We start from the raw sequence: 13586 nt of genomic DNA on the forward strand, positions 1-13586 counted from the left end.
GTCGCTTTATTGGAAACCAGTCTCACCACGTTTTCCATTGGCTCCTGCTGGTGCTACCCCTGAGGCGGGTGGAGATTTCGGCATCGAGGGAGCGTCTCTCGGAGGCCGCGATTCACTCTCGCTCTTCCAGGCGACGCAGGAGGAGGCAGCAGGGATTCCAGAGTCGGCGGGAGGCTGGAAACATCTGGGCTGGTTCCAGGGGCCGGCAGACGTGGTGTTTTGTGCCTGGCTGAGCAGCAGGTTTCTTCATCCCCCGGTCTGTACCCACAAGTCTCTGGCCACTCCCTGCCGGGGTGCAGCCATGGCCCTGGGCATCCCTGGCCAGGCCCTCCCTTTGCTCCTCCACTCTCCATCCAGGCAGATCTCCGAGTTGGGGAACCTCCCCTGAGAACCTGCCGCCTCCTCCGTGGAAGTGGTGGGACAGGGGCTGCCAGGAACTCCCTCGGGGTTGTAGAGGAATCCCCCAGTGCAGCGTTTCTCCCCCAGGGGGTCCCCGCCCAGAAGGGGGCGGCAAGGCGAGGGCAGGAGGGTCACTCGCGGGGGCACCGGACATTTGGGCTTTCCTGGCCGTGGCCTCGTCTTCGGTCCCCAGGTCTCCGTCCCGGCGGAGTTTGGAAATAAGAAGAAATGTCCCTGATCTCCCCTGGCCTTCTGAGCTGGGCGGCTGGAGGGGCAGCTGCTCTCTGCCCCCAACCTGGCCAGCAGCGGCGCAGACGGACGGGCGGCAACGGCATCGCCGGCTGCACTTCCTCCTGCGCTGCTGCTGCTGCTGGCGCTGGCTCCACAGCTGGGATCCCGCGTGCTCTGGCCACCCGGCGTGGAAGGGAGCGATGCCCCCAGCGGCGGGGCAGAGGGAAGGACAGCAATGCCAGGCCACTCCCCCTTCCTTCTGCGCTGCAATGGGGCCGCCCTCCGAGCTGGGCACCTCCCCTGCGGCCGCTGCTCTGTGGCCCCGATGGAGAAGGCAGCCCTGCCAGCAGCAGCGCGGAAGGAACGGTGCCAACGCCACGCCAGGCCACCCTTCCTCCTGCGCTGCTGCTGGAGCCGTCCTGCCTTCTGAGCTCCATGTCCTGCCAGCAGCCACCGTGCTCCAGCCCCCGGCATTGAAAGCCCCCAGCCGTGGCACAGAAGGAAGGCGGCACCCACAGAACGTGCCACGTTCCTGCTGCTGCTGCTGGAGCCGGAGTTGCTGCCCTTTTCCCTGACCCATTGCATTGCTTCCCAGCCACCCTCCCCCTTTAAAACCAGCGCCCCCAGCAGCAGGGGTGCACAAGGAAGGGAGGCAAAGCCACGCCAGGCCTCCCTCCCTCCTGCGCTGCTGCGGGGCGTGGCGCTGCCTTTCCAGCTGCCCACAATGGCAGGCAGAGCTGCCACCAGCAGGGGGCGCTGCAGGCAGGGCGGCGATGTCATCAGATGCCACCCTGTGTGCCACGCTGCTGCGGGTGGCCCTGCTGCCTTCGGAGCCAGGTGCCTGGCCAGGGGCTGCCGCCCTGCAGCCTCCCAGTGCGGACTCAGCGCTGCCAGCAGTGAGGGGGTTAACGACGAGACCACGGTCGAGTCGATTGGTCGATTTCTCCTCCCTTTGCTGCCTCTATCAGATGGCGGCAGCAAAAGAGGGGGAGGGGTACTCCAAAGCAGCCGCGGTGCATGGAGCCCGGGCTTGCCAGGGGTCTCAGAGTTGCCCGCTGACTCCAGGCTCCAGGCAGGTGCTTCCGCTCTGAAATGCACAAGGGCCTCCGGGATCGTGTGCCTTTCAAAGCGGAAGGACCCTCGGGAAGCCCGGAGTCAGTGGGACTTCCCGCCGGCCCGGGCTGCCCACGGCGTTCCCGTTTCGAAGCGCGCAAGAGGCCCGGCTGGGGCCCTTGTACATTTCAAAGTGCAGGACGTGCCCATCGACGAGTCGCGTAGCCCCTGCAAATTCCATTGACTCCTCGATGAATCGTTATTTAACATCCTTACCCAGCAGCAGCGGAGGCAAAGCTGCACCGGCCCACCTGCCCTCTGCTCTGTTCCCGGAGACAGCTCGGATTGTCCCGCTGCCCGGCGGGAGAGGCGGCGCCATCGCCAGCAAGGGCAGAGAAGGACGAGGGCAGCACCGTCCAGGGCCGCCCTCCCGTCTGTGCCAGGGATGTCAGAGGGGGAGTCATTGAACAATCGTATCACTGCATCAGACTGTAGCAATTCCACCATTATTCGATAGTCCCCGGGGCCTGGCCGGCAGCCAGTGCGCTCCAGCCCCGCTGGCGGGGACCCCCTGGCCACCCCATGCTGCTGCCTCTGGGTCAGCAGTGCGGGGCGGCAGCAGCCCCTGTCCACGGTGGTCTGAGCTCCCTGCGGACAGAGGCTGCACCGGCATCTCACCCAGCAGCCTCCGTGCGACGAGAGCTTGTGCCAGCCCCGGACAGAGGCTGCTCTGCAGCAGCCTCCTCTGCAGCGTGAGGGGCAGGAGCAGGTGCTCACAGGGAGCCAGATTTTAAGCTGCCTCCCCCAGGACACCTGCCCCCACTGCCACTGTGCGAGGCAGCAAGGGAGGAAAGGGGGCTCCATGGAGCTGGCATGTGTGGAGAGCCGGCTTAGAAGATGGCTCCCCGCACAGATCATCTCCTGTCTGAGAGAGAGGCAGCAGGGGGATGGGGGGGACGAGGCAGCAGGAGGGAGGGGTGCGTGATGGGGGGCAGCAGGAGGAGGGAAAGGCCTCCGTGGGAGATGATACACGTGGGGAGCTGTCACGTGTGCACCAGCTCCCGCCTGCCCCCCTCGCCCTCCGTGTGGCTGCATCTCTGTGAGAGGGGGGCCAGGCAGCTCCGTGGGATCTGGTGCTCATGGGGAGGCAGCTGAAAAGCCGGCTCCCCACAGACACCAGCTCCCGCCTCCCCCCCTTGCTGCTTCTGTCACTGAGGCAGCCGGGGGAGGGGTGCGTGAAGTCGCCAGGATTAACCAAGAGGCCCAGGCGTGTCGGTTAATTGTGTAGCCGACGACACACGGCGCCATCCCGAGTTTGTGCGGCTGCCGGCGCCGGCGCTGCCCTCTGGATGGCCAGTGGCACCTGCTCTCTGGTCACCCCGTGTGGGAGGCAGGGCCGACACCCGCCGTGGTGCAGAAGGAAGTGCTGAAATCCCGCCCCCTCCGGCACTTCCTGCGGCACCGCTGCCGGGAGCAGCCCTGACGGCCGAGCATGGTGGCCAGAGCGGCGCAGACGGAGGCGTGACACACCCCACGGCGCCACCCTCCCTCTGCTCTCCAGACGCTCAGCCGGGAAAGCCGGGAGAAATCCGACAGTTTTTAATATTTCCAGATGTCTGCCCAGAGGAAGATTTGAGGCCCAAAGGCGAGATCCTGGCTGGGAAAACCCAGGCGGCCAGTGACCCTGCTCGTGAGCCCCCTGTGACGTAGTGGGGGTACCTGGCTGGTTTCTATGCTGCTGGCTCTGGGGGAACCCCCACTGGCTGCTGTGGGTACCACGACCCAGCAAAACAGGATGAGTCACTATGCAAACCAGTGGCCAGACACCCCCCATGGAGAGGAACAAAGGAAGGTGGAATGCTGCCTTGGCTGGGGGGCAGGGCTGGAAGTTAGGGAGTTGGTTACTGTGGGAGAGCATGGAGGAGACAGCCTAGGGAGAGGAGCTGGAGTTTAGGGGCCCAGTCTCCCCCCAACTCAAGGGGGCCTGAGGCATCCTAGCCCAGTTCTGTGACCAGACTACATCTGTGCTATGCTGTATCCTGGAGAGGCAATAAACTTCCTCTATTCCACTGGCTGGTGCAGTCTGTTTGTGCCATCTCGGGGTGCAGGAGACGGGGAACCCCCAACACGCCGTCACACTGGTGTCAGAAGTGGGATGCACTGCACCCCGTGGATGAAGCTCCCAGCGGCAAGCGACAAGGCGCAGTAGAAGCAAGAGCCCTGGAGCCAGGCGTGCTGGAGACAGAGCGAAGCGGTTCCTGGGAATCGTGGGGCGCTGCAGCACTAGACTGGTGAGTCTGCACCGAGGGGCCCAGCGGGCAGATGGCCTACGCCCGACTCTTGAAGGCAGAGCTGGTGGGGCTGTGCAGAGAGAGGGGCTTGCCTGTGCGGAAAGCAACCAAGGCCCAGCTGATTACCCAGCTGGAAGAGAATGACCAGCCACAGGGCCAGGATCTTGTCCCCAGGGGAAGCAGCCAGACCCCCCCTGAGAGTGTGTCAGGCTCAGAGAGGGGGAGGAGCGCTGGAACCCAACGGAGAGATGAGATAGCGTCTCCCGGGAGGCCTGCAAGCCGTAGCCCATCTAGGGCAGGGGCCAGCCCAGCGGAGCTGCGGCGGCTGGAGATCCAGCTGCGGATCAGGGAATTGGAAGTAGAGGACCGAGAGAAGGACCGCCAGGATCGAGAGAGGCAGCGGCAGCATGAGCTGGCCATGGCAGAGCGGAGAACCGGCGGGGCACCGGCTGCGCCAAGTGCGGATGGGCCCCAAGGTCCCAGGGCTGCCAGCCACTTGGAGAGGCTCGTGGTGGCCCAATTGAAGGACATGGGTGACATAGACGGGTTCCTCAGCTCCTTTGAGAGGGCCTGTGGACTGCAACGGGTTCCCCCAGCTGACTGGCTGCAGGAGCTCATCCCCGCACTGAGCCAGGAGGCGGCCGGAGTGCTCAGTCAGCTGGAGGACCTACAGCCAGGGGATTACAACCGAGTCAAGGAGGCCCTGCTGCACAAGTTCGGGCTGACCCCCGAGATATACAGGAAGAAGTTCCGGGGGGTACAGAAAGGGCCACGGGAGACCTATGTGGACCTGGCCTCCCGCCTGGCGCAATACGGCCGCAAGTGGGTGTCTGGAGTTGGAGCCCAGACCGCAGAGGAGCTGCTCAAGCTGGTCATGATGGAGCAGTTCTATGAAGCGTGCCCACCCAAACTGAGGCTGTGGCTCAAGGACCGGAGACCAGAGAACCCCCAGGAGGCCGGGAGACTGGCGGATGAGTTCACGGAGAGCCGGTCCGGGTGTGAACGGGAGTCCCGGAGAGAAAGGGAACCGCGCAGAGACCGGATCTCGGCTGAGCGACGGAGGGAGTCAACTACGGGGCGAGACCAAGGAACAGGTCGTCTGCGCCCCAGAGAACCAGCCAGGGCCTGGACAGAGACAGCCCAAAGCCTAACTTGCCATCGCTGTGGGCAAAAAGGCCACAAGAGGGCTCAGTGCACCAGGTCCCAGGACCGGGGACTGTCCAGGGTTAACTGGCTGGGGCGGGAGGAAGGGCAGGCTGCCCCAGAGGCAGGGGCTGGCAGGCAAACCTCAGCTCAGAGAGAGGGGAAGGATGCTCAGTGCACCTCCCCTGGGAGGTCTGACCCTCGGGAGACAGATTTATCCGTGCACCGGGTGGGGGCGGGGCGGCCCCTACGGAGGGACTGCCTCGTACCCCTGGAGGTGGATGGCAGGAAGGTGACGGGTTTCTGGGACACGGGGGCGGAGGTGACGCTGGCCCGGCCCGACATAGTGGCCCCAGACCGTATGCTACCCGACACTCAGCTGACACTGAGGGGCATAGGCGGCACCCCCTTTGAGGTACCTGTAGCCAGGGTGCATCTGAAATGGGAGGCCAAGGAGGGCCCCAAGGAAGTGGGGGTGCACCCGCACTTGCCCACCGACGTGCTAATGGGGAGTGACCTAGAGGAGTGGCCCCATGAATCCCAGCGGGCTCTAGTCACTACCCGGAGCCAGAGCCAGCGGGGGGCTGACGACGTGGGTCCAGGGAAGGACTCCTGGCAGCGTCCTCAGGGTCCCATCCCAGTGGACACGGGGTCCAGCCAGGCTGGGACTCCGGACCTAGGCAGAGGTGGGGGACAGGTCCCGATCCCTGCCTCAGCAGCTGAATTCCAGGCTGAGGTGCAGGCAGACCCCTCCTTGCAGAGGCTGAGGGACCAGGCTGGCCTCCGTGCAGCTCAGCCCCGGGGGAGAGGTGGCCAGGAGAGATTCCTGCGGGAGCGTGGGCTCCTGTTCCGTGAGTGGCTCCCCCCCAGGAAGGCGAGGGCATGGGGTGTCCAGCGGCAGCTGGTCGTCCCCCGAAAGTATCGCCTCAAGCTGCTGTATTTGGCCCACGATGTCCCCGTTGGGGGCCACCGGGGGATCCGGAGCACCCGGCTGAAGCTGCTCCAGCACTTCTATTGGCCGGGAATCTTTACAGCCGTGCAGCGGTACTGCCGGTCCTGTGACTCCTGCCAGAGGGGCGGGAAGGCCCAAGACAGGAGGAAAGCGGCTTGGGGGTCTCTACCCCAGATAGACCCTCTGGGCTTGCTGAGAGAGTTATGGGAGGGGAAGTCCTCCCTGGATGGAGCATCGGGGGTGGAAGCCGCCCTGGCTGTCCAGAGAAGGCTCACTGGGCTCATGGCCCCGGCCCGAGAGCCCCTGGCCAGAGATCAAGGCCAGCGGAAGGGTGGGTGTGACCCCCGAGGACAGGCCTGCGTCAGTCGCCCTGGAGCGGGGCGGCGAGTGGACAGAGGGAAGCCAATTCATGTGGGGCCTCGCCACGGCCGGCCCGAGTCAAGGGGAGCACCCATGTCCCCAGGGCGGGTTCCCACGCAGAGGACCCGAACTTCCCTAGGTCACGAGCGGAGTGACCCTGCTCAGTTCGCTCTCGGAGGGGGGAGAACTGTGACGTAGTGGGGGTACCTGGCTGGTTTCTATGCTGCCGGCTCTGGGGGAACCCCCACTGGCTGCCGTGGGTACCACGACCCAGCAAAACAGGATGAGTCACTATGCAAACCAGTGGCCAGACACCCCCCATGGAGAGGAACAAAGGAAGGTGGATGCTGCCTTGGCTGGGGGGCAGGGCTGGAAGTTAGTGAGTTGGTTGCTGGCTGGCTGTGAGGATGGATGAGACAGCCTAGGGAGAGGAGCTGGAGTTTAGGGGCCCAGTCTCCCCCATCTCAAGGGGGCCTGAGGCCTCCTAGCCCAGTTCCTGTAACCAGATTACATCTGTGCTGCGCTGTGCTGGAGGAGCAATAAACCACCCTCAATTCCACTGGCTGGTACAGTCTGTTTGTGCCATTTCGGGGTGCAGGAGACGGGGAACCCCCAACGTGCCGTCACACCCCCCACAAGCTGGCACCCTCTGCCTTCTCCCCCCCCACCGCCAACTGGCACCCTCTGGTTCCCCCCCCCCCGCCAGCTGGCACCCTCTGGCTCCCCCCCTGCCAGCTGGCACGCTCTGGCTGCCCCCTGCCAGCTGGCACCCTCTGCCTGCCCCCCCCCACCAGCTGGCACCCTCTGCCTTCTCCCCCCCCCCGCCAGCTGGCACCCTCTGGCTCCCCCCCCGCCACCAGTTCGCACCCTCTGGCTCCCCCCCCCCGCCAGCTGGCATCCTCTGGCTCACTCCCCCTCCCTGCCAGCTGGCACCCTCTGCCTACTCCCCGCTGCCAGCTGGCACCCTCTGGCTCCCCCCCCCCCCGCCAGCTGACATTCCTGCCCTTCCCCCTTCAGCCCCCAGGGCAGCTCCCCCCCCCCCCGATGTTTTACACACAAACGTGTCTGGGGCGGGGATCTCCCCAGCCTGTCACCGCCCCCCTCCCCGCTGCCCTGCACCCTGGCTGGGGGGGGGACCCGGGGTCTCTCCCACCCCACAGAGCTGCTGGCTGGGGCAGGGCAGGGGAGGAGGCGGCGGGAGCCCGGGACTCCTGTAACGCCCGGCCCGGAGCTGGGACCAGCCGCCCCCGCGACCGAGCGGAGAGGTGTCACATTACTGGAATTTGAGGGAAGCAGCCAGATCATGGCTGCACCCATAGGTGGGGGTGCTGGCCCCAACAATGGTATAAAAGGGGGCCATGTGGGGTGTTGAACAGGAGCTCACTGTCTGCTGATCCTGTGAACGCTGGTCACGAGAGTGTAGAATGTCAGTGTGTGGAGTTAGGAACCTGTACTCTGCGTGGATACTGAATATTTCTCTGCATGTGGTTGAGCAGGCTGCAGTCGGGGGGCAGAGAGGACAGGTCCCTTGGCGCCCAGCAGTTCAAAGGGGCCCCGGGGCTCCTGGCCACCCTCCCTGCTCCTGCAGCAGCCAGAGCCCCATGCCCCTGAAATCCCCCTGAGCCCCGACGGCTGGACTCCTCCTTTGCCCTGCCTGTCCTCAGGCAACCTGGCCCCTTCTGTACCCCGTGACCGGTGGCGCCTATCGCCCAAGCCGGGGTGATGGCAGCGAGGCCGCTGCTGGGTTTGCTTAGCAGCATTTCCCGTCCTTCCTGCGTCTTCCCGCCCGCCCGGTGCTAGGAGACACCCAGCTGAGACGCTGATTCGATTTTGCCCCCCACTTCTGTCTTGTGCCCCTGCTCCCTGCTATTGCAGCAGCACTTGTACAGCAGCTGGGTGCTCCGGCAGGCGGGACCGGCTGACGTGTGGTGAGGGTGTTGCTGGTGCAGGGGGCCGGGACCTGCCGCAGTTGCATGGCAGGCGGGATGCCTACTCCGGTGGCGGGGGCTTCCACTTGGGCGGGAGGGGAGCAGGGTCTGTTCTTGTGGCTGGGGCTGGGAACGGGTCCTGCCGCACGGCGCGAGTCGGGGCGGAATTCCTGCTCCGGCAGCTGGGAACGTCTCTGTGTTAATACCTTGGGTGCTACGGTGGCACACGTCCAAACCTGCGCTCCTGGTGTACATTTTGGCTTTGATGAACGTGCGTCCGATATTGCAATAAGTCAAATATCTTCAGCCCTAACGGCGAATGGCACAACCAACCGAGGTACAGCCAAAAAACGTGCAATGTTCCCATCTCCAGCTCTGGGGTGCAGGGGCATTGAAACCAGTCACTTCACTGTCACCCTTGTAAGCGGTTCCTTCCCCAGGAGAAATTCTCCCGACTACCCGCGCGGAGCTCACCACACACTGCCTGGGCTGCAGGGAGTCGGGTCGCTTTGCAGGGGGGCTTTGTGGGACACAGGAAGTGCTAAGTGGATTCCACAAAGGTTGGGGGAAGCCCATCCACAAAGGCCCCACGCCCGGCGGAGGGGGGCATCAGACACGGCCCTCCGAGCTCCGCGCCAGGTCTGCACTTTGCAATTGGCTCTTAAGCAGACAGAGACCTCGTCCCTCCATAGTCCCCACCCCACGACCTTAGTGTGCTGGGGAAATTCATTCATTCAACCGTGTCTGGTTCCCCCTCTCTCTGCAGCTCCCTGCCGCTGAAGGAGAAGCTGCAGGCCCTCCAGTGCCACTTCACCTGGGACTTTGAAATCAGGGACAAGGTGGACGCCGTTCACATCCTCCATACGGTGGCTCTGAGGATTGCCCACACTCCCTACCCGAACCAGGCCGCCTACCTGGCCCTGCAGGCTTATCTCTGCCACCTGCAAGGGCGATATGAGGACGCTCTGCAAAGCCTTAGGGAAGCTGAAGAGTTCCTGGCCAGAGATCACCCAGGTAACGTCCCCCGCCAGGCCCTGGTCATTTACGGGAACTACGCCTGGATCTACTATCACCTGGCCCATTACGACGTGGTGGAGCGTTACCTGGACCAGGTGAGCCAGATCTGCCGCTCCCTGAACAGCCGCTCGCCGTACGCAGCTCTGATCCCTGAGGTCCACGCACACAAAGGCTGGTCTCTCCTGGCAACCGGCTTCCGCAATGGCCAAGAGGCCTCAAAGTGTTTCCAAAGGGCATTGGCAGAAGACGAAGCCAATGGGGAATTTCTTGCTGGGTCGGCAATCGCAGCCTTCGCCTCGTACACTCACTCACGTGATTTTGAATACAAGTCAGATGCCAAAAAGAAGTTGAGCGCCATTATCCAGGAAGAGCCGCAAAACTATGAAGCTAAGATGTATTTAGCCAAGATCCTTGAGAGGTGGGATAGACCCCAGGCAGAAGCCCTGGTCGAAGATGTTGTTCGGAATAGCCGGGACCCCGAGGTCCTGAGAAATGCAGCCAAGTTCTTTCAAGGAGAGTTCCCAGAAAAAGCAATTGCTATTCTAGAGCGAGCAATCTCTCTGGACCCCACTTATCACCTCCCTCACTATGACCTGGCTCGTTGCTATAAGGAACAGCTGGCAGTGGCTGACACGGACAGGAGAGAAGAAATCTTGGCAGCGGCTACGGAGGCCTTCAAGATGGCTGTGCAGAAAGATCCCGCCTTTGTGTTTGCAAAGCTGGCGCTAGCTGAAATGTACGGAAAAAAGACACCTGAGTATCAAGAGGAGATTTACCTCAACCTCCTGAGCGAGGTGTCCACCCTCAGCAAGAAGTGCCAGCAGGCCGTCTACCTTCACTGGGGGGACTTCCTCCTCTACACGCGGGAGTCCCTGCCCGAGGCAGCTGAGATTTACAAAGCCGGCTTCGTCATCGCAGGCACCACCCGGGAGAAAAAAACACTGAGAAATAGGCTGCAAGAGGTGGCAGACGAATTCCGGCAGCGCTCCCAGACCACTGAGGCTGCAGCCATACAGCATGTCCTGGAACGGTACGGAAGTCCCTGGTACAAGAAGAAATCCACCCGTGGCCGGAGCAGGAGACTGTCGATGTAGTGAAAATAGAGGAATCCACCAGCAGCGCGGGACTCCTGCATTTGGAGAGGCCCCCTCACACTGCCCCCTGCTCCACCTCAAGGCTCCACCCCTGCTCATCCTCCTCCCCAGGGCCCCACCCACACTGGCCCCTGCTCCACCTCAAGGCTCCACCCCTGCTCATCCTCCTCCCCAGGGCCCCACCCTCACTGCCCCCTGTTCCCCCCCAAGCTCTGCTCCCTCCCTCCCCACCTCGCTATTCTGACCTCTCTGCATCCTCCGCTCAGGACCCGCCCTGAGGCCTCAGGGTGGCCCTCAGGAAAGGGGGCAGTGTAGGAGGGGTCGTGGGGGGAGACAAGGCACCAAAGTCAGGCCTCGGTGGGAAAGCGCGGGGGGGGGTCCTCCGCCCGGGCACCCTTTCAGCAGCAGCGATCCAAAGGCAGCACCTGGCCCCGTGTAACGGAGAGGAGATGTTCCTGTGGCCCAGTAATGCTCCCCCTGCTTCCCCTCTGGGTTCCCCGCCCACCCCTCTTCTCTCAGAGCGGGGTCTGTCCCCTGGCCAGCACTGAACTTTCATTCACAGGTAGACACAGGCACTACGTCCTCCGACTCAGACCGTTGTACCCTCCTGCACCCCAGTGTGTTCCCTCTGCACATTTCCCTGTGCACCCTGATGAGGTCCACCTCTGGTTTCGTGCAACCTGCCGGCAGCCAGCAACACAGACAGTTTCCTCTCCGATGCAATACACACACACACACTCACAGGCACACACATGAGAGACTGTCTTCAGCTACAGGGCGAAAGCTGGCCTCAGTTTCCCACGGCTACTGCGGAAGTAAGGAGACATTCCCCCTTTTCTTCAACAATAGCTGAGACTTCACCCTCTCCCTCTGGGGTTTCAGCATCTCCAGCATCCTACGAACGGGAGGACCCACGTAGGCAGCCCCGCTCCACTGCACCGTCTCCTGGGCCGCTGCGCTCGGTTTTCCCATATGGCGGGAAGCCTTGGATGCAAAACTTGGGTCCCAGACCAGCGTGTGGAAAACTACTGACCTGCCAAGATGGAGGCCAGATTAGTGGTTTGGTCACATGTCCTGCGGTGTCTCGGCAGCTGCTGCTTACAGGCTGCCCTCAACGTTCGCTGGAAGTTAAGTTCTTCCACGTGCAGTGTCTTTGCTGATGGGCCATTGCCTCGGTCTGGCTTCTTCCCTGTTGCCCTGGAAAGGCTAGCAGGGGCTTGTCAGCAGGAGTGAAATGCAGAGACACGGCCCTGCCTTTAGATACAGCAACGACACACGCCTCCCACCGGGGCAATCAGCAGCAGCAAGTCTGAACTTTTCCAACGACATGTCACATGACCCGGCTTGCATGAAATGCGCCCGAATTGGGCGATAATTACGATATCACAGTGAAGAATACAGCCTGCAGTGCCACGGAGCGGCTGTGTTTTTATTTCATTTACAATAGCAACACCCGAGACACCAGAATGGAATCTGTCGCATCGGGGTGAGCGGCACACACGGGACCCCCAGAAAAACATCGGGACCGTCGCTAGCAGGGCAGGAATGTCCCAGATTGAGGTGCCTTTGCAAGGGGTTGGAACAAATTGAGAAACTGAACAGGAGCAGATGGTAGCACCAAAGAATTCAGAAGGAGCTCAGAGATGAAACTGCGTTACTGCTAACTGTGGTCTGTCACGTTCCATTTACATCAGGTTCTGTCCCAGAAGATGTGATGCCCGTTGTAGAAAAGGGGCTGCAGAAGTGATTAGTGATAACCCACCCCAGTGCCAAGCAAAGTGGTTGACGCTATAATAAAGAATAGATTTCTCACACAGGAAAGCAACATTTGCTGCTGAAGAGTCAACTTCTACTTAGATTTCCAGAAAGCCTTTGACAAGGTGTGACGGCGCGTTGGGGGTCCCCCGTCTCCTGCACCCCGAAATGGCACAAACAGACTGCACCAGCCGGTGGAATAGAGGAAGTTTATTGCCTCTCCAGGATACAGCACAGCACAGATGTAATCTGGTCACAGAGCTGGGCTAGGATGCCTCAGGCCCCCTTGAGATGGGGGAGACTGGGCCCCTAAACTCCAGCCCCTTCCCCTAGGCTCTCCTCCATGCTCTCAGACCGCAACTAACTAACCCTCTTCCAGCCCTGCCCCCCAGCCAGGGCAGCATCCACCTTCCTTTGTTCCTCTCCATGGGGGGTGTCTGGCCACTGGTTGCATAGTGACTCATCCTGTTTTGCTGGGTCGTGGTACCCACGGCAGCCAGTGGGGGTTACCCCAGAGCCAGCAGCATAGAAACCAGCCAGGTACCCCCACTACGTCACACAAGGTCCCTCACCAAAGGCTCTTAAGCAAAGGAAACTGTCATGGGATAGGAGGGCAGATCCTCTCCTGGACTGGTATCCGGTTAAAAGACAGGAAACAAAGGGGAGAAATAAATGGTCAGTTTTCAGAGTGGAGCGAGGTATCCAGTGGTGTCCCCCAGGGCTTCCCGAGTCCTATTCAACTTATTGATAAACGATCTGGAGAAAGGGGTAAATTATGAGGTGGCCAAATTTGCAGATGATACAAAGCTGCTCAAGATACTAGTTAAGAACAAAGCAGACTGTGAGGAGCGTCCAAAGGATCTCCTGAAACTCAGTGACTGGGCAGCACAATGACAGATGAAATTCAAAGCCGACAAGTGTGAAGTAGTGCACATTGGAAACCATCATCCCAGCTATCCCTATAACGTGATGGGGGTCTAATTTGGCTGTTCCCACTCAAGAGAGAGATCTTGCAGTCCGTGTGGAGAGTGCTCTGAAAACATCCAGGCTGTGTCTAGACTGGCAAGTTTTTCCACAAAATCAGAGGATTTTGCGGAAAAACTTGCCAGCTGTCTACACTGGCCGCTTGAATTTCCGGAAAAGCACTGACGATCTAATGTAAAATCATCAGTGCTTTTGCGGAAATACTATGCTGCTCCCGTTCGGGCAAAAGTCTTGTTCCGAAAGATTTTTGCGCAAAAGGGCCAGTGTAGACAGCATAGTATTGTTTTGCGCAAAAAAGCCCCGATTGCGAAAATGGCGATCGGGGCTTTTTTGCAGAAAACCACGTCTAGATTGGCCACGGACGCTTTTCCGCAAAAAG

General features: G+C 61.6%; 1 protein-coding gene across 1 annotated transcript; it reads left to right on the plus strand.

The window, feature by feature from the left end:
• Positions 1-8676: 8676 nt before the first annotated feature.
• On the plus strand, positions 8677-11977 carry LOC142827966 (interferon-induced protein with tetratricopeptide repeats 5-like). Its single transcript, XM_089777628.1, has 2 exons — positions 8677-8777; positions 9124-11977. Exons 1-2 carry the CDS (start codon positions 8677-8679, stop codon positions 10466-10468), a joined length of 1446 nt encoding a protein of 481 aa, XP_089633754.1. The 3' UTR covers positions 10469-11977.
• The last annotated feature ends 1609 nt before the right edge of the window (positions 11978-13586 follow it).

This window comes from Pelodiscus sinensis, chromosome 1 (genome assembly GCF_052426305.1).
Source record: "Pelodiscus sinensis isolate ZL-2025 chromosome 1, ASM5242630v1, whole genome shotgun sequence".
NCBI classification, from domain to species: domain Eukaryota; kingdom Metazoa; phylum Chordata; order Testudines; family Trionychidae; genus Pelodiscus; species Pelodiscus sinensis.